Below are 20,782 nucleotides of genomic sequence, written 5' to 3'. Positions count from 1 at the left end.
TAGGTTCATGCCATTCTCCTGCCTCAGCCTCACGGTGGCGGGCCCGACTAATTTTTTGTATTTTTAGTAGAGAACGGTGTTTCACCATGTTAGCCAGGATGGTCTCGATCTCCTGACCTCATGATCCACCAGCCTCGGCCTCCCAAAGTGCTGGGTTATACGCGTGAGCCACCACGCCTGGCCTGTTATGTGTTTTTACAAGAATTATTTTTTTAAAAGAAAAACTGAAAAAATACACAATTATAAATCTTTCCAAAAATTACCTTCAAATAACAAGTGTTTCTCTTACATAAAGAAAACATGTTCAGGCCGGGCGCGGTGGCTCACGCCTGTAATCCCAGCACTTTGGGAGGCTGAGGCGGGCAGATCACGAGGTCAGGAGATCCAGACCATCCTGGCTAACACAGTGAAACCCCGTCTCTACTAAAAATACAAAAAAAATTAGCCCAGCGTGGTGGTGGGCACCTGTAGTCCCAGCTACTCAGGGGACCGAGGCAGGAGAATGGCGTGAACCCAGGAGGCAGAGCTTGCAGTGAGCCGAGATCTCGCCACTGCACTCCAGCCTAGGCGACAAAGCGAGACTCCGTCTCAAAAAAAAAAAAAGAAAACATATATTCATTGTTAAAAACACATGGTGAAAAGAAGACTATTTCCATAACTACTCACCTAGATAAAACAACCACTGAAAACCATCTAAGAATATATACAAGATAAGCCATAACCAAAATTGAGGTCATATTTATAGACAATAACACACATATATAATCTGATTGTGATAGACATGACTAATTTATCTCTTAATTAAACCTCACATTGTCTTAAAGTATACAAACAGAATTGCAAATTGTCTAAAATTGTATGTAAGTAAAAACAAAAAACACAATAAACTGATGTTAAGAAACCAACAGTAAAATAACACTAATCTGGAATGGCAAAACAATAAGAGAAAATGTTTACTCATAAACTCTGGTATGCAACATTGACGTACCATTAAAAAAGAATTTGTCAGCTGGGCATGGTGGCTCACACCTGTAATCCCAGCACTTTGGGAGGCCGAGGCAGGCGGATCACGAGTCAGGAGTTCGAGACCAGCCTCACCAACATGGTGAAACCTCGTCTCTACTAAAAATACAAAAATTAGCTGGGCATGGTGGCAGGTACCTGAATTTTAGCTACTCGGGAGGCTGAGGCAGGAAAATCACTTAAACCCAGGAAGCGGAGGTTGCAGTGAGCTGAGATCATGCCATTGCACTCCAGCCTAGGACATAAGAGCTAAAAATTCTATCTCAAAGAAAAAAAAAAAGAAAAATAAATATAAAATAAAATAACAGAAAAATTTGAACTAGCAAATAGAAAGTAAAACTACGTAGGGAGAGTGACATCAATAAGATGCAAAAATAAAGTGCCCTATTCGTTTATCCCCTCACAACAAGAAAATTTGTCAGCCATCCCTGACAAAAATGCCTCTATGAGAGAATCAGGCATCATGGCTCACGCCTGTAAGGACAGCTACATGGTACATTAAGGTTGAAGAATCGCTTCAGGCAGGAATTTTAAGACCAGCCTGGGTTATGCAGCAACACCCCGTCTTCAAAATAAGTGCCTTTAAAGAATCTTTGAGATCCAGGGAGGGAGTTATGAAACTCTGCTAAAGCCCAAGATTGAGGAGTGTTCTTTCCAGGAGGCAGGCCCTCATTCCGGAGGCAAACTACAGGACCCCTGTTCTTTGCTGCAGACCATGAAATGGCCCACCCAACTTGATCTCACTGAGAATTCTGAACTTACTCTGTAACCATCCCAAACTCCTCCCAGCCACAGTCTGGGAGAGGTCCTGCCCTTCTAGAGGCTTGGAGAAAGACACGCATTTATAGCCATGCGGACAGGCCTGCAGACCTTGGGCTTTACTATGGTCCCTGAAGCAGTTCAATGACTCAGTTCCAGCTCCCTGAGCTACAGTTCATGGCCAGTTCTGCCTACATAGAAATTCACACAGTGACCTGGGAAAATCCTCTCTGGTACTCAGTGAAATCCATACTCATCCATATCCTAATAAAAGGCCGACCATATATAGACCCAAATGCAAAAACCTGCCCTGGTGTCTGCCCTACAAAGCAAAGTCCTGAAAGATTCAGTCGGTCCAAAAATGTAATGGGAATTGCAACTACCCAAGCTCCTTGTAACAAGCCAACTAAAGGTGCTAAAGGTGGACCCTAGTGCAGACCCAGATCCTTGTGAGCAAGCTACAATCCTTCTCCACTACAAACCCAGAGGGCAAACCATCACTCTAGGGGCCCAACATAAAAAGATCTTTACCCGCTGAAACTTGAAGAGGTGTTTGTTTCTTCAAATTCACAGACACCAACGCAAAACTATATTGTGCCATTGTCAATTGCTTCTATTTTAACATAGCACTGGAAGTATGTATTAGAAGAATTAGTTTAAAAAAAAAAAAAAGAAAGAAAAATAGCCATTGAAATTGAGGACAAATAAGTAAAAAGTTGCTATTGTAGATCATATGATCTTATCTTTTAAAAACCACAACTAGTACATGAAAACCTGTTTAATAAATAAACTGAGTATATCAGCAAAATATAAAATTAACATACAAGCGTATATTATAGTTTCATACACTTAAACTATCTGGTAAAATAGAGGAAGAAAACAATCTTATTTACATTAGCATTAAATCATAAATTTCTGAGAAGAAATTTAACCAAGCAGGTAAAACATCTTTTTTGACCGTTTTGCTCTGTTGCCCAGGATGAAGTGCAGTGGGTGATCTCAGCTCACTGCAACCTCCACCTCCCAGGTTCAGGTGATTGTCCTGCCTCAGCCTCCCAAGTAGCTGGCGCACATCACCATGTCCAGCTTATTTTTTGTATTTTTAGTAAATACGGGATTTCGCCATGTTGGGAAGACCGGTCTCGAACTCCTGACCTCAAGTGATCCACCTGCCTCAGCCTCCCAACATGCTGAGATTACAGACGTGAGCAGCCATACCCAGCCTAAAAAATCTTTACAATGAAAGATGTATCAATGAAAAAAATTAAGGAAGACGCAAATAAAAATATTTTACGTATATGGATTCAAAGAATAAATATTGTTAAAGTGCCATTTATTCAAAGTGACCTACAGATTCAATAAACGCCCTATCAAAATTGCAATGGTATTTTATTCACAGTAATGGAAAATATAATCCTAAAATTTACATGAAACTACAATAAATTTTGAATAGCCAAAGCAATCTTGAGGAAAAAGAACAAAGTAGAAAGACATCATACTTTATAATTTCAAACTATATTTCAAGACTATAGTAACAAAAACAGGATTGAATGTACAGAAAAATGAACAAAACCCAATGTAATAGAAACTACTCTCACATATTTCAGACTTGATACAAAAAGAGAACTTGAAAAATAGTTTAACACAGAGTTTCTCAAAATTATGCAGATATCTGTGTGTCCCCCCAAACAATGGAAAAGCAGTACAATTGTGCAGTTTCCTATATGCCAGGAATAGGACTTTAACTTTCACCATAAACTTGAAGGAAAATCACTGAAGGGAAAGTAGAGAGAATTTAAAAGCATAAGACAGAATATGCTCCTATGTGAGAGCAAAGGAAAAAAAAACCCAGCTCCCCAGAAACTACTTTTTTTGAACACAGCTTCCCAAATCACACTTTTTTTTTTTTTTTTTTTTGAGACGGAGTCTCACTCTGTCTCCAGGCTGGAGTGCAGTGGCACGATCTTGGCTCACTGCAACCTCCGCCTCCCTGGTTCAAGTGATTTTCCTGCCTCAGCCTTCCAAGTAGCTGGGACTACAGGCGTGTGCCACCACGCCCAGCTAATTTTTGTATTTTCAGTAGAGACAGGGTTTCACCATGTTGGTCAGGATGCTCTGGATCTCTTGACCTTGTGATCCGCCCGCCTCAGCATCCCAAAGTGCTGGGATTACAGACGTGAGCCACCGTGCCTGGCCCAAATCACATTTTAAGAACTGGCTTTCTCCTTGACCTTTAGACCTGTCATCTGTGTCATCTGTTATATTCACTATCACTCTCACCTACCTGGGGGTTTGGCTACCATCGCATGTCTCTTCATATTGCAGGGCTCTTTTCCTTGCTCCAGACAAGTGATCAGGTCTGGCTTAGAGACAGCAATACCTGTTTTATTAAAAATGAGTAACATGAATCTTGCTCATATTCTCCAATTATCAACCAGTAATGTGCTCAGTAAAGAGGATGTAATTAAGTATTCTAGTAAATTAATCCCAAAATATCTAATTAGTAACATAAATTTCTAAATATTTAGAAAATATTTTAAATTTGTATGTTCTTAATTTCACTACTCAGTACTACTGAATGAAAAATTGGTGGTGGCAATTAGATTTTAAGGTGTGGGCAATTTTTATGCCACTAAATTTTTGGAATTACCATTAATCTAGAGTGAAGGATACAGAGTAGCTCAGGAATGTGGAAAGTTCAGGTCAAGATGAAACATCTTGAAGAAATTCATTTCTAAATGAACAAATCCCCAGGATTTTGTTGAAAACAGGGATCTAAAACTTATTTATGCAAGGCAGAAATTTCCAAAAAAACATTCTACAGAAAGGAGAAGTGAAACCTTTAAATTATGTATTAAAATTATCCTCACCCAGGAAGACCAGGTTTCTGTAGTTATCTAACATCACATTCCTATACAAATTCTGCTGTGAAGTGTCCAGGCATTGCCACTCCTCCAGAGAGAATTCTATGGCCACATCCCTAAATGTCAGTGGTCCCTGAAACACACACACACACAAAAACATATTTACCAACTTGCCCTGGACAGAATTTTTGACTCAAGGTGGAATGTGAAAGTAAAGAGAACTGGTTTTTACTTATAGGAGTGACTAAAATTATCCAATAAAATAATTTTCAAAACAGAAATATTCTCAAATGTGTTCTCTAACTCTGAGAAAAGAGTAGCATAAGATCCACAATAGCAGTTTATATATGATACTTTTCTAGATAATAAAGTATAAAATCAGTAACACAAACACAAACATACATTTGTGAGTGCTATATTTACATCATACAGAATGAGCTGTGTATATTTTTCAGATAGAAAAGAAATGCTGTGTTATAAGCTAGCTTTAAAATTTTAATGTGTACAGTAATAAACTGGAGATCTTGTTATGCAGATTTTCTTTCCAGAAGATCTGGAATAAAGTCTGAGTTTCCAAATTTTTAACAAGCTCACCAGTAATGCCAATGTTTTTGGCCCAAGAAGAATATTTTGTCAAACATCCAGTAAGTGGAAGAGCCTGTGTTTTTCCCAGTTTTTCTGGCCTGTAAACAAAGATGAGAGCCTTTATTTTCCAAAGACAAATATATACAAAGGAAACCTAAGAAAGAAGGGCAGCTTCCAGATTAAATGTGATGGTTTATGCACATCAGCTGCATAAAGATACTTAATAAAGAAGAGAAAAATAATTAACTCTGTAGTAAGAAAAATAAATCTGTCAGAGAGCTCTTTTATTTTATTATACTTTAAGTTCTGGGTTACATGTTCTGTTACATAGGTATACCAAGTGAATCATTAACATCAACTGAACTAGGACAGATTTGTATGATGTGCTGAGGCACACAGAAAAACACAGCATCACTGCTTCAATATTGCCCCTTGCAAAAGTATAGTCTAAATTTAACCATACAGAAACATCAGTTTTATGCCCTCTTCAAGATACAGATAACTCTTATGTTGTTATTTTGTGCGTATGGTTTTGTTTTTTTTTTGAGACAGTTTTGCTCCCCTGCCCAGGCTAGAGTGCAATGGTGTGATCTCGGCTCAATGCAACCTTCACCTCCCCAATTCAAGCGATTCTCCTGCTTCAGTCTCCCAAGTAGGTGGGATTACAGGTGCCTGCTGCCATGCCCAGCTAATTTTTTTTTTTTTTTTTTTTTGCATTTTTAGTAGAGATGGGGTTTCACCATGTTGGCCAGCCTGGTCTCGAACTCCTGTCCACCTCAACCTCCCTAAGTGTATGGGATTACAGGCATGAGCCAAGCACCTAGCTTATGTTGTTATTTTTAACAGTAATTTTAAGTAGTCTTTAACATCGTAGAGAGCAGTTTTCTCCTAATAATTTTTTTTTGTTGCCCAGGCTGGAGTGCAGTGATGCAATCTCTGATCACTACAACCTCTGCCTCTCAGGCTCAAGCGATTCTCCTGCCTCAGTCTCCCTAGCAGCTGGGACTACAAGCATATGCCACCACACCCAGCTAATTTTTGTATTTTTAGTATAGACAAGGTTTCACCATGTTGGCCAGGCTGGTCTTGAACTCCTGGCCTCAGGTGATTTGCCCACCTCAACCTCCCAAAGTGCTGGGATTACAGGCATGAACTATCATGCCTGGCCATCTCCGAGTAATTATTTTTTAGACCTTTTGGGTAATAACTGTTATCCTGTTTAAATAAGCATTTTGTTAATTCTGTTCTGCATAGAGCTAATGAAGAACACAAATGAAACCCCAACATTACATGTTCTCCATATTTACAAAGGACCCCAGCTTGTTGGAAACAGGCCCCCCAAAATCTGGCCATAAACTGGCCCCAAAACTGGCCATAAACAAAATCTCTGCAGCACTGTGACATGTTCATGATGGCCATGACGCCCACTCTGGAAGGCTGTGGGTTTACCGGAATGAAAACCTGGCCCACCCAGGGCGGAAAACCGCTTAAAGGCGTTCTTAAACCACAAACAATAGCATGGGCAATCTGTGCCTTCAGGACGTGCTCCTGCTGCAGATAAGTAGCCCAACCCATCCCTTTATTTCCCATAAGGAATACTTTTAATCTATTATCTACAGAAACAATGCTTATCACTGGCTTGCTGTCAATAAATACGTGCGTAAATCTCTGTTCCAGGCTCTAAGCTCTGAAGGCTGTGAGACCCCTGATTTCCCACTTCACACCTCTATATTTCTGTGTGTGTGTCTTTAATTCCTCTAGTGCCGCTGGGTTAGGTTCTCCCAGACTGAGCTGGTCTCGGCACCAGCTTTTCCCCAATAGGAATTTTGAGTATCCAAAGCCACAAAGGAAACATTTTTAATGTTGCACATCACAAATTCATGGTGAGAATTCTGCATGGAATATAAGCAGCCACGATGCAGAGAAAGTAGAGTAGGCTCTGGTATATAGGAAAGAAGTATTTTTCAGAGACGCTTGACTATCGTAAGAATTTTTTAAAGTAGTTAAAATAAACTTATTAGGGAAGAAAAATGCAAGTAGAGAAGCAAAGGTTTACAAGTACTAAACGCATGGCATTCCAGGAGGCAGAGTGGACACAGCTCTTGATCTGAGACATGTTTAGCTTAAAAAAAAAAAAAAAAGGCCATTTTTTCCCCTTTTCTCCTCCTTCTCTGGGATTCCTTCTCAGATGAAGAGTCTCTGGACAAATTACACCTGCATCTTGAGAATATGCCTTTGAAGTGTCAGCACCACCTGTTTATCTGCTAGCACCACATCCACAAGCAGATGACAGGAAAAAGTCCAAAACAGATAAAGTCCACCCATTTCTGTTCTTTATAACAGCAAAGATTCAGTCAGGAACAATGAGCTGCTCCACAGAGATAAAAATAAAGTTTCTCTTTATCTGTCCTCAGGTGCCCTCCCTTGCCACAGACACCAGCAATTTCTGCTACGGTAATGGCAATATGGGCTGCACTGTCCTATTCCTACCAAACTCAAACAGAACTGGCCCTGTGACCACCCTTTAGTACAAAGGCAGAAATTAACTCCCATGAATGTATTTTGAACCCCTCATAGCTGATTCTGTTCTCACTCTAGAATCACATGAGGCATTTGCTAGGTTGGTGTGCAAGTAACTGTGGTTGTTGCCAATTTTTTTTTAATGGCAAGGTAAAAGAAATAAAAATAATAAGTAATAATAATAGTGGTTTTTTTTTAAATAGCAGAAACAGGCCAGGTGCAGTGGCTCATGCCTATAATCCCAGCACTTTGGGAGGCAAAGGTGGGTGGATCACCTGAGGTCAGGAGTTCAAGACCAGCCTGACCAACATGGCCAAACCCCATCTCTACTAAAAAAAAAAAAAAAAATTACCAGGACATAGTGGTGCATGCCTGTAATCCCAGCTACTGGGGAGGCTGAGGCAGGAGAATTGCTTGAACCCAGGAGGCGGAGGTTGAAGCAGCCGAGATCGAGCCATTGCACTCCAGCCTGGGCGACAGAGCAAAAATTGGTCTCAAAAACAAAAAAAGGCAAAAACGACAATTACTTTTGCAACAATCTAATAATTAAAACAACATGGATGCTTCCACCAAGAACATTAAACAGAACTTGTGGAAAGGGCACAAGTAAAAAGATTTCTGCAAACTGGCCACGTAATCCTCATTAGAAGCCTGAGCTGATAACCACTTAGCTAAGCATTGCCCCTCAGACTTTAATGAGCTTATAAATCACTTGGTAATTTTGACCCAACTCTTTGTAATGTGATTCTGCAGGTTTGGAAAGGGTCCATGAATGGGTGTTTTAAACAAGTCCTTGTCAATGCTGATGTTGCTCTCCTTAGGCTCATTATTAGCACTAGTTAGAGGAAGCAGGCACAGCAAAGTGTACCTTATACTCAGCACTCTTGTCACAACACAAGTGAAGATAATCCATCTCCACCCTAAAGTATCTTCTTCTCTGTCTCTTTAAAGTTTACAGATTAAACAGAAGGCAGCAATGTCTGAATAAGTCTGCATTTGAAAAACAGCATGTACACATGTACTAGTGCAATGTTTATTAAGCAGACACTGTGTTCACCATGTTCTCACTCTCAAGAGTATGTTACACAGCACTTCGCTGGGAATAACACATTATGTGATTGAATTCTCCTAACACCCTGGGAGCTAGTACTAAACGTTCAATAATTCCTAGGATTTAGATGAAGGGCCCAGCATTTTCATTTCTTCTGTATCTCTGTCATTGATTTTTTTAAAAATGCATAGAATAAAAACAAAATATAGACAGATGAGACAGACACAGAAAGGAAAATTTCAATGTAGTTTAAAGGAATTTTTATTGTGTTTATATTTACTTTTTTGTGACTTGTGAAACAACCACTGGATCTGCAGGAATAGAAAATAAGTTGCTGGCCAGGTGCGGTGGCTCAGGCCTGTAATCCCAGCCCTTTGGGAGGTCAAGGCAGGTGGATGGATCACCTGAGGTCAGGAGTTCGAGACCAGCCTGGCCAACATGGCAAAACCTCATCTCTACTAAAAATACAAATATTAGCTGGGCATGGTGGTGTACACCTGTAGTCCCAGCTACTCGGGAGGCTAAAACAAGAGAATCGCTTGAACCCAAGAGGCGGAGGTTGCAGTGAGCCAAGATCGCACCACTGCACTCCAGCTTGGGTGACAGAGCGAGACTCAATCTCAAAAAACAAAACAAAACAAAAAAAACTAACTAAAATGAATCCTGAGTCAAAAAGAAAAACAAAGGGTTTATTTAGCTGTTCATATGATTTACATATATTTCAAAAAAGCAGAAAAATATCCACATATAATCTAAATGCTTTAAGAAAACAGAGAAGAGCAAAATATTCTCCCTTATTATCAGGGAACAGAATCATAAAGCCTCTTATTTCTAATTTGTATTTTCTCCTACAACAGCCAGGCCTCAGGACATGCTCTTGAACTCTTGGACATCTGAACTCAGTAGATAACTGGATTCAGGCACCTAAGGAGTAGCCTTGGGCACACTGTGTGCACTTTAAAGAATGTTTATCGGGGGGAAACAAAAGAAAAGAGGTGTTATTCATGAGTGCACATGAATAAAGCAAGTTCTTAGAAACCTATGAAAAGACTTCGATTCTAGCACAGTAATAGTGGGAGACAACAACACCCCACAGACACTATTAGACAGATTATCGAGGCAGTAAATTAACAAAGATATTAGGACGTAAACTCAATACTTGACCAAATAATCCTAATAGAAATCTACAGAACTCTCCACCTAAAAACAACACAAATGGCCAGGCACGGTGGCTCACGCCTGTAATCCCCATACTTTGGGAGGCCAAGGTGGGCAAATCACCTCAGATCTGTTCAAGACCAGCCTGGCCAACATGGTGAAACCACATGGACTCTCCTAAAATTACAAAAATTAGCTGAGTATGGTGGCGGGCACCTGTGATCCCAGCTACTAGGTAGGCTGAGGCACAAAACTCGCTTGAACGCAGAAGGCAGAGTTTACAGTGAGCCATACAATTACATGGAACTTAAACAACCTGCACTTGAATGATATTTGGGTAAATAATGGAATTGAGACAGGAATCAAGAAGTTTTTTGAAACAAATGAGAGCAAAAATACAGCATACCAGTATGCCTGGAACACAGCTGAGGCAGTGTTAAGAGGGAAATTTATGCCATTAAATGCTCACATCAAAAAGTTAGAAAGATCTCGATTTAACAACCTAGTATCACAAATAAAAGAATAAGAGAAGAGCAAATCCCTAAACTAGCAGAAGACAAGAAAAAACTAAAATCAGATGTGAACTGAAGGAGATTTAGACATAAAAAAAACTATACAAAATATTAAGAAATTCAGAAGTTAAATCTTTGAAAAAATTAATAAAATAAACCAATAGCGAGATTAATGAAGAAGACTCAAATAAATACAATTAGAAATGACAAAATGAACATTACCACTGAACATACAAAAATACAAATAACTTGGCCAGGCACGGTGGCTCATACCTGTATTCCCAGCACTTTGGGAGGCTGAGGCGGGTGGATCACCTCAGGTCGGGAGTTCGAGACCAGCCTGATCAACATGGAGAAACCCTGTCCCTACTAAAAATACAAAATTAGCCGGCATGGTGGTGCATGCCTGTAATCCCAGCTATTTGGGAGTCTGGCGCAGGAGAATCACTTGAACCCAGGAGGCAGAGGCTGCAGTGAGCTGAGATCATGCCATTGCAACCAGAGTGAAACTCCATCTCAAAAAAAAAAAAAAAAAAAGCTAGTTCACTATAATCAAGTAGGCTTTGTCTTTAAAATGCAAAGTTGGTTCACCATACACAAATCAATAAATGCTATTTATCACATAAACAAAACTAAAGACAAAACCCACAAGATTATCTCAATAGATGCAGAGAAAGCTTTTGATAAAATTTAACATCTTCATGTAAAAAACCTTCAACAAACTAGGCATTAAAGGTACATACTTTAGCCCAGCACGGTGGCTCACTCACGCCTGTAATCCTAGCACTTTGGGAAGCCGAGGTGGGTGGATCACCTGGGGTCAGGAGTTTGAGACCAACCTGGCCAACACGGCGAAACCCCATCTCTACTAAAAAGACAAAAATTAGTCAGGCATGGTGGTGCGCGCTTGTAATCCCAGCTACTTAGGAGGCTGAGGCTGGAGAATTGTTTGAACCTAGGAGGCGTAGGTTGCAGTGAGTTGAGATTGCGCCATTGCACTCCAGCCTGGGCAACAAGAGCAAAACTTCATCTCAAAAAAAAAAAAAAAAAAAAAAAATTTACAGATTTAATGCTATTTTATCAAATTACCAAAAAGATTCTTAACAGGAAAAAAAACTATTTTAAAATTCATATGAAACAAAAACAAACAAACAAAACTCGAATAGCCAAGGCAATCTTAAGCAAAAAGAACAAAGCTGGAGTCATTATATTACCCGACTTCAAACTATACTACCAGGCTACAGTTACCAAAGCAGCATGGTACTGGTACAAAACATACAAAAAAACAGGCTCATAGACCAATGCAACAGGATAGAGAGCCCAGAAATAATGCCACACACCTACAACCATCTGATCTTCTACAAAGCTGACAAGAGGAATGTGGGAAGAATTCCCTGTTTAATGGTGCTGGAATAACTAGCTAGCACTATGTATTAAGATTGAAACCGGACCCCTTCCTTACACTACATACAAAAGTCAACTCAAGATAAATTAAAGACTTAAATTTGAAACTTAAAATTATACAAAAGCCCTGGAAGATAACCTAGGAAAGACCATTCTAGACATAGGAACTGGCAAATATTTCATGATGAAGATACCAAAAGCAATTGCAACAAAAGCAGAAATGGACAAATAAGACCTAATTAAACTAAAGAGCTTCTTCACACCAAAGGAAACTATCAACAGAGTAAAAAGACAACCTACAGAACAACAGAAAATATCTGCAAACTATGCTTCTGCCAAATGTCTAATATCCAAAATTGACAAAGAACTTAAGCAAGTTCACAAAAAAAAAAACTAGGAAAAAAGCATGAACGGATGTTCTTCAAGAGAAGACATCATGTGGCTAACAAGCATATTAAAAAATGCTCATTATTAATCATTAGAGAAACGTAAAGATGTGGTATCTTTACAATTACCACAGAGAAACTGTGGTATCTCACCACAGTGAGATACAATCTCAGACCAGTCAGAATGGCTATTAATAAAAAGTCAAAAAAAAAAAAAAAAAGATGCTTGCAAGTCTGCAAAAAAAAAAAAAAAAAAAAAAAGAATACTTATACACTGTTAGTGGGAGTATAAATTAGTTCAACCACTGTGAAAGCAGTGTGATGATTTCTCAAAGAACTAAAATCAAAATTACCATTTGATTCGGCAACCTGAATACCCAAAAAATACTCTATACACCCCCCAAAATATAAATTATTCTATTATAGACACACGCACATGCATGTTTATTGCAGCACTATTCACAATAGTACTTGTGAGCAAAGACATGGAAACGACCTAAATGTCTATCAATAGTAGACCGGATAAAGAAAACATTATGGCTGGGCACGGTGGCTCACATCTATAATCCCAGCACTTTGGGAGGCCAAGGTGGGCAGATCACTTGAGGTCAGGAGTTTGAGACCAGCCTGGACAACATGTTGAAACCCCGTCTCTACTTAAAAATACAAAAAAAATTAGCCAGGCATGGTGGTGCATGCCTGTAATCCCAGCTGCTTGGGAGGCTGAGGCAGGAGAGTCGCTCAAGCCTGGGTGGTGGAGGCTGCAGTGAGCCAATATCGTGCCACTGCACTCCAGTCTGGGCGACAGAGGGAGACTGTCTCAGAAAAAAAAAAAAAGAAGAAAACATATTGTTGGGTGTAGTGGCTCAGGCCTGTAATCCCAGCACATCGGGAGGCCAAGGCAGTTGGATTGCCTGAGCTCAGCAGTTTGAAACTAGCCTGGGACAACATGGCAAAACCCCGTACGTACAAAAAAATACAAAAAGAAAAACTAGCTAGGTGTGGTGGCATATGCCTGTAGTCCCAGCTACTTTGGGGGCTGAGGTAGGAGGATTGCTTAAGCCCAGGATGTTGAGGCTGCAGTCAGCCAAGATCACGTCACTGTACTCCAGCCTGGGCAATAGAATATCCTGTCTCCAAAATAAAACATAATATTTAATAAAAACAAAATATGATATATAAACATCATGAAATACTGTGTGGCCCTAAAAAAATAATGTTATGTCCTCTGCAGCAACATGGTTGGAGCTGGAGACCACCATCTTTAGCGAACTAATGCAGAAATGGAAAACCAAATACATGTTCTCATTTATAAGTAAGTGCTAAATAATAACACATGGCACCCTGGGAAGCAGAGTCCAGCAGATCAGTTGAGGTCAGGAGTTTGAGACCAGCCTGGTTAACATGGTGAAACCCTGTCACTATTTTTAAAAATAAATAAATTAGCCAAGCATGGTGGCAGGTGCCTGTAATTTCAGCTACTCAGGAGGCTGAGGCAGGAGAATCACTTGAACCTGGCAGGCAGAGGCTGCAGTGAGATCATGCCACTGCACTGTAGCCTGAGTAACAGAGCAAGACTCCATCTCAAAACAAACAAACAAAAACACATGGACACAAAGCAGGGAACAACAAACACAGAGGCCAAGTTGAGGGTGGAGGGCGAGAGGACAAAGAGGATCAGAAAAAGTACCTATTTGGTGCTATGCTTACTACCTCAGTGAGAAAATAATCTGCACACCAAAGCCTCACGACACAATTTTACGTATATAACAAATCAGCACGTGTACCACGAACCAAATATAAAAGTTAAAAGGAAAAAAATCCATGAGTGGAGAATAGTGCAATGTAAGTGGATGGATTTGTTTGTGCTATCAGATAGTGGCCCAGGGGGGCTGTACTCTGATTTGTGTCCATGCAGGCAGACAAGATTATGAACAGGTGGTGCAAAACCGTTGGTTGGTAGAAGAAACAGGTTGCTACTGCAGATTCGGTGTCTGGGGGTGGGGATATGCCCAGAGGCATGTAGACACTTTTGTGGATTTTTGGCAAAAAATACCAGGATCAAAAATGTTGTGGTGAAATTCCTGAGGGTGGTGCCTAGTCCTGGGAGGGGTGTGGACACATCAATGTCTAGTGGGTATGTTTGAGAGTGGGTGGGAATCCTGTGGTGGCAGCTGTGGAAAAAAGGGGTCCATTATCACAGCTCATTTCCTCTAAGTTTTCAGTTCTCGCTCACCCTGGGAGGAGACCTGGAATCACAGGACAACGGGCAGTGTGACAGTCTGTGCACAGGAGAGCAGAGCCTCCCATTCCCAGACACCCAGAGTTCCATTTCAGGCCAGGCTTCTGTGATATCTTTCCTCTGGTACCGAATCTCTAGAGTTTGTGGAATACCAAGCAATTCTCTAACACCAACTAATTGTCTAACATTTGAATTCTGACACCACCCAGGGTCAGCACAAACCCTGATTCAGGGTTCAGTCCCACAACACTATCCTCACTGCAGATGCCAGTCACAAATTCCATAGGCCCATCTATACATTGGGGTTACTGTTTAAAAATTGGGGACTCCCATAACCTCCCTCAAGTTCAATAATTTGATAGAGTTACTCACAGAACTCAGCAAACAGTGTGGTTATGTTGACCAGTTTATTATAAAAGACACAACGCAGGAAAACTCAAATGGAAGAAATGTATAGGACCAAGAAAAGAGGTGGGGAAAGATGAAGCACATAGATAATCCTGGTAAATAGCTGTGATTAATAAAATTATCCAACCTTTGTGTTCTCCAGGAACAGTTGATGGAAAGAAACACCCTCCCATTGTGACTTAGATGGTGCTCTCTTTTCTTACCTATCACATAACCAAACACAGACTCCACATTTCCTTTTCTCATTAAAAACAAACAACAAACAAACAAAAAACAGCTGAATTGGTCTCAGTGGCTAAGAGAAAATATTTCTTAATCAAACTTTACTTAAGTTTATCTTCTTCCCACAGGCTCAGAACTTTCAGCTACCCTCAGTCTGAGCCAACATACACCATTTTATGTCCCAGCTAAGAATACACTGACTTCAGGGTAAAACATTCTCTGATATAAAATCTAATTTTCCCACCTTCTATTTGCCATCCCCTCCCACCTTCTTTCTAATCTTGTCTGCCTAAACTTTGCAATCCTTCAAGATCTTATAGTTGGTACTTTGCCTGTTGCAATACTCTTTTGGAATTCAAAATTTTTTTTTTACATAACTTTGTTTTATTTTATAAGTCTAGAAACTGCCTTAAAATAGTAACAACTTCATCTCCAGTAAGACCTTCCTAATCCCCTTCCATCTTAACCTTAACTGCATTTGCCTGTGGGTCCCCAGCTTTCCTGGGCTCTGTAGTTTCTCTCAGTATAAAGGCTTCTTCCATGGCTGGTGTGAGCAGGCTGGGACATCTGCAGGGGAGGCTCTCCAGAAAGAACCTAACTGGGCCTTTAATAACCTCCTTTTGCAGGCTCCATATTAGCCTTAGCTTGGAGTCACTGGGCTGAAGCTTTCATTTCCATGTCAGAGGTATTAACTTGGTTTTTGAAAGTAAGTGTTTAAAAAATCCAGCAAAATTACTCAAACGCAGTGATCATATAAGGGGAAGACATTTTAAGGTGTTTACATTTTATACCTCAACAAGAAAAGCAAAAGTATCCATTCCTTTTAGATGATAAACGTATTTTATAATTTTTATTAAAAATCATGTAGTAAACAATCAGTCATATGGGAACACTTCTGGGAGGTACCAAGTTTTACCATATAATTCAGCATTAAACTCAGAAATCAAGATAACAGGACATATACTAGAGATATTCACTGTCACAAATGTACTCTGCATAAAGAGGAACTGATGTTTTCACAAATCTAAGTAACTCACCAATTATCTACTACATATTCTTGTGGAAAAGCATTTATTTTCTACAGCCAAAATTAAAAAGAGATTCTCCCTATTTTTTTCCTTGGTTAGCATTCTAAAAGCCGAGACTTGGAATTCTGTTTGATCTCATCCATAAAAGACACACCCGAGAAAATTCTTAAACTCATTCTGGGAAAGAAAAAGATAAATGAGAATTTTTAACAAATGGACTATATAATTAGATATTATTTCTCTCCCTGAAACCCACTTTTGTAAATTTTTTACCTTTCAAGTTTTACTGTAAACTTTCAAGTTTACTGTAGATTAATAAAATGCAATTTACAGTAAAAAACTGAAGTCAAAAAAAGTGAACAAATCTTTTCAAGATGATAAACCCCCAGAGAGTGGCAGTGCTGATTAGAAAACTGATGTGTTTGACTCGCGCCAAGTCAGGCCACGATCCCTTGATTCTCCCACCCCATCCTGCTCACTTAAGTGCTCAATAACCACCCTCTTCGGAGACACTATACCTCAGTTACTGCTCCAGATGCATTTTAGTTTGCAAGTTCTTACACCATCTCACTGGAGTAAGTTTTTTTTAGTTTTTTTGGTACACTATTTTTTCTTTCACAAATGTTAGAGAATTCAGGGGGAAGAAATTATTTGTTTTCCCCTTAATACCAGCATCTGATTGGCTGACCAGCAATCTGTCTCCAAGAAATGAAAGCTGGATTGGGTGAAGACAATCTTAATGTCTCAACGGGTTAGCTTTTCAAAAAAAAAAAAAAAGTGTGGCCAGCGTGGGGTGCCTCACACCTGTAATCTCAGCACATTGGGACACCAAGGTGGGCGGATCACTTGAGGCCAGGAGTTCAAGGCCAGTACGGCCAACATGGTGAAACCTCGTCTCTACAAAAAACACAAAAATTAGCCACATGTGTCGGCGTGCACTTGTAATCCCAGCTACTTGGTAGGCTGAGACTAGAGAATCGCTTGAACCTGGGAGGCGGAGGTTGCAGTGAGCCGCGATCGCCCCACTGCACTCCAGCCTGGACGACAGAGTGAGACTGTCTCAAAAAAAAACAAACAAACAAACAAAAAAGTGCACCAGGAGATGCCTCTCAGCCCCACGACATCCACCTGCTCTTTTGAGAAGCTACACTCCATACCTGAGACTGTCCTATGGGAGAAAATGACCCAGGAGCTGATATTCACTAAACATTGTAGCAGACATAGCGATTGTGGGTATCTTGGTTTATCCCCAGACAGTACTAAAACTCAAAACCAGGAAAACACTGAGGAGTGGCTGAGGAAACATCACTCCATAAAGTTTCCAAAGGGAAACCTTGACCCAAAAACATTTTGGTAAGATCTCTGTGCCTAGGGAAGATTTTTTAAAAAAGAGGCACAGAGATTTTTTACAATACAGTGTCAGGGGATGATTCTTTGCTTTCTTCTCCTGGGAAATATTTTCAAACAGAAAAAAATTTTTCTAAAGTGCTATCCAATGCTTTGTCAAAAAATGATTAATTAAAATACAGTATCTAAAATCTACACTAAAATAATGTGAATTAGGATGAGGAAGTTGGCATTTCACAATGTCAGAAAAAACTGGAAATTTGGTATTTTACTGCAAACCAGAGTTACGCTGGAGGATTTGGGGGTGGGGAGTAGTCTTGAGACTCTGCTTGGGCCACATGTGAAAATTTCAGGGGAAAATCTATCCCCTGTAGAGTGTGTACATAATTAAGTAGCAGGCAATTAGACTGAGGTAGCTCCAGTCCCAGGGTCCCCATTTTTTAAAAAATCTAACTCAAATTGGCCGGGCGCGGTGGCTCACGCCTGTAATCCTAGCACTTTGGGAGGCGGAGGCGGGTAGATTGCCTGAGCTCAGGAGTTCGAGACCAGGCTGGGCAACACGGTGAAACCCAGACTCTACTAAAATACAAAAAAGTTAGCTGGGCGTGGCGGCGTGCGCCTGTAATCCCAGTTACTTGGAAGGCTGACGCAGGAGAATTGCATGAACCCAGGAGTCGTTGGTTGCAGTGAGCCGAGATCGCTGCCATTGCACTCCAGCCTGAGCGACAGTGTGAGACTCCGTCTCAGAAAGAAAGAAAAAAAAATCTAACTCAAACTTTTTGTAAATTACAACATTGAGGGAAACAAAATTCAGGCTTAACCAACCATAAACTGCCAATTAACCTCTGATGACATAACCAGGAAATGTCCACCCTGAATTTACAAATTAAGAAACTACGTAACGGTACCTAACCAATTATTGGTTTTCTTCATCACACACCTTATAAAAGTCTTTCCTTCACGCCCCTCCCATAGACCACAAACTGCAAACCACAGCTGGGTGCTCTATAATTTGTGAATGACTGTCTGATTAAATCCTTTAATATTTTCGCAGTGACTTCCATACATTTTTAATAGAAAAAAGGAGGGTCTGGGAATCCCATGGACCAAAGCTCTTCCTATTCATGAACCCTGAACCCCGAGTCATCGGGGAGAGATGCGGCGCTGCGGGAGCAGAGCTGCCCAGGGAGGGCTCCAAGCCAGGGAACAGTCACTGCGCAGGGAGGAGACAGGACGCCCGGGATCCCGGCTGCCAGCCCAGCAGCCATCTTATGACTGAAGGGGAGTGAGGGCCGAGCTGCGCCAAGGACAACTCCTGGCCGCGGATTTTGGAGTCTACTGCAGGGAGGCCGGAGTCTCGCCACATCCACTTCCCACCAGTTCCAACCAGCCCCTCCCCCTCTCTCGGGATCTGGGACCCGGCACTCTCACCATTTCTAGGCTTCCAGGGAGTCCTGGCGTCTTAGCTGTGGGTCTCCCAATACCTGCAGGTAACGGGGCCACAGAAGATGGACCTCTAGGAGCAGAGGACACAGAGCAGTGAAGACGAGACCTGGAGCTCCGGCTGCAGCGAGAGACAAAGGCCCCGCCAAATCCCGGAAGCCGTCCTGTCCGCTCCAGCTGCGTGCCTGATTGGACGGGTCCCAGACCAGCGTCTCTGATTGGAGGATGTTTAAGGACCCGCCCCCTCAGGCCCTGAATGACAGAAGATGTGCTCAGTTGCTGGGCTGAAAGAAGATAGAATGAAACCTAAACTGCAGGCTTTTCAGTCAGGGCTTCCTCCCTGAATTGAGCCAGGCCCACCCACAGGGTATTTGCATTTAACCTTAAATGGGATTACAAGTGCTTTTAAGAGAAAGAGACACATCATAGGAGACACATCATGGCAGAGAAAAGAAAAGAGGGTCTCACTTACGGAAGAAATAATCACCTATCATCTGGAATAGCATAAGACAAGCAAAAGAGATCATGACATGACTACATCAATGAGAAGAAAAAGGCAACCTGGCTGAAAGGACTCATTGACATCATGAAGCTACATTTAATAAGCTGCAGTGAATGGTCAGCCTCTGGGATACCAATAGTCTACCAAGAAGGCTGAACTCATTCTAATAAAATCAGCATGTCTGCACCATTCTGGTGGCATAGGGTTACAGTATCCATTACAGAAACCCCATAAAGACCAGTGGGTACCCTTCTAGAACTGAAGTTATTATGAAAAAGCATACCAGCACTGGGCAAGGTAGCTCATGCCTGTAATCCCAGCACTTTGAGAGGCTGAGGCAGGTAGATCACCTGAGGTCAGGAGTTCGAGACCAGCCTGGCCAATATGGTGAAACCTCATCTCTACTAAAAATACAAAAATTAGCCGGGTGTGGTGGCATGCGCTTGTAGTCCCAGCAACTTGGGAGGCTAAGGTACGAGAATCGCTTGAACTCAGGAGGCGGAGGCTGCAATGAGCCGAGATGGAGCCACTGCACTCCAGCCCGGGAGATAGAGCAAGATTCTGTCTTCAAAAAAAAAAAAGCATACTAGCTTGGTGCCTTGGCTCATGCCTATAATCCTCAGTGGCATGGAAAAGTAGAACATGGACACACACAGAGTTAGGTTCAGAGCAGAAGTTTATAGGCAAAAGAGAGAAAAGAGCTCTCTGTGGCAGAGAGGATTCTTGGAGAAGTGGGTTGCTGGTTTCATGGTGAAATGCAAGATGTTTTATAGATGATCTTGAGAAGGTAATGTCTGATGTACATAGGGTATGAAAGATTGATTGAATTAGGTGTGCCATTTGTATACGGTGCAAAAAACTGGTTAGGACTAGTTGTGCCATTTTCATAGGTACGAAAATCTGGCCGCCCCCACCCTAATTTTTTATTATGCAGATGGATTCTCTGCCTGGCCAGCAGCCATGTTGCCTATTTCTTTAACGTTCACATGGTGAGGAAAGGGAAGATGGAGCCTCCATGTTGAACATACCTGGCTAGCTGCTGGCATTCATTAGTGCAAGCTTCCGGTTTGCTTATCCATGTTTGCTGCTCAATTTTTCAGGCTGCTTTTGGTTAAAAGGGAAACCTTGCCAGGGACTCTTTTACCCTCGCTATCTGCCTAAACAATTTCTTTCTATCTCCTGTACCACTAGCATTTTGGGAGTTCGAGGTGGATGGATCACTTGAGCCCAAGAGTTTGAAACCAGCCTGGGCAACATGACAAAACACCATCTCTACTAAAAGTACAAAAATTGCCCGGCATGGTGGCACAAGGCTGTATTCCCAGCTA

At 41.1% G+C, this 20,782-nt stretch overlaps 1 protein-coding gene across 1 annotated transcript in view; it reads right to left on the bottom strand.

The window, feature by feature from the left end:
• LOC129040644 (zinc finger protein 273) overlaps positions 1-19,203 on the bottom strand; it is a 35,339-nt gene extending 16,136 nt beyond the window's left edge. Inside the window, exons 1-3 of the mRNA XM_054495405.2 lie at positions 18,941-19,203; positions 4,653-4,779; positions 4,067-4,162 (exon numbers count right to left, since the gene is read on the bottom strand). Coding sequence (XP_054351380.1) covers positions 4,067-4,162; positions 4,653-4,779; positions 18,941-18,943 — 226 coding nt within the window. The 5' untranslated portion in view covers positions 18,944-19,203. The remainder of the gene's footprint in view (positions 1-4,066; positions 4,163-4,652; positions 4,780-18,940) is intronic.
• Positions 19,204-20,782: the final 1,579 nt, after the last annotated feature.

The sequence above is a fragment of the Pongo pygmaeus genome, chromosome 6 (assembly GCF_028885625.2).
Source record: "Pongo pygmaeus isolate AG05252 chromosome 6, NHGRI_mPonPyg2-v2.0_pri, whole genome shotgun sequence".
NCBI lineage: Eukaryota > Metazoa > Chordata > Mammalia > Primates > Hominidae > Pongo > Pongo pygmaeus.
Note: the sequence above shows the minus strand (reverse complement) of the source record. Positions and strands in the feature narration are given on the sequence as shown.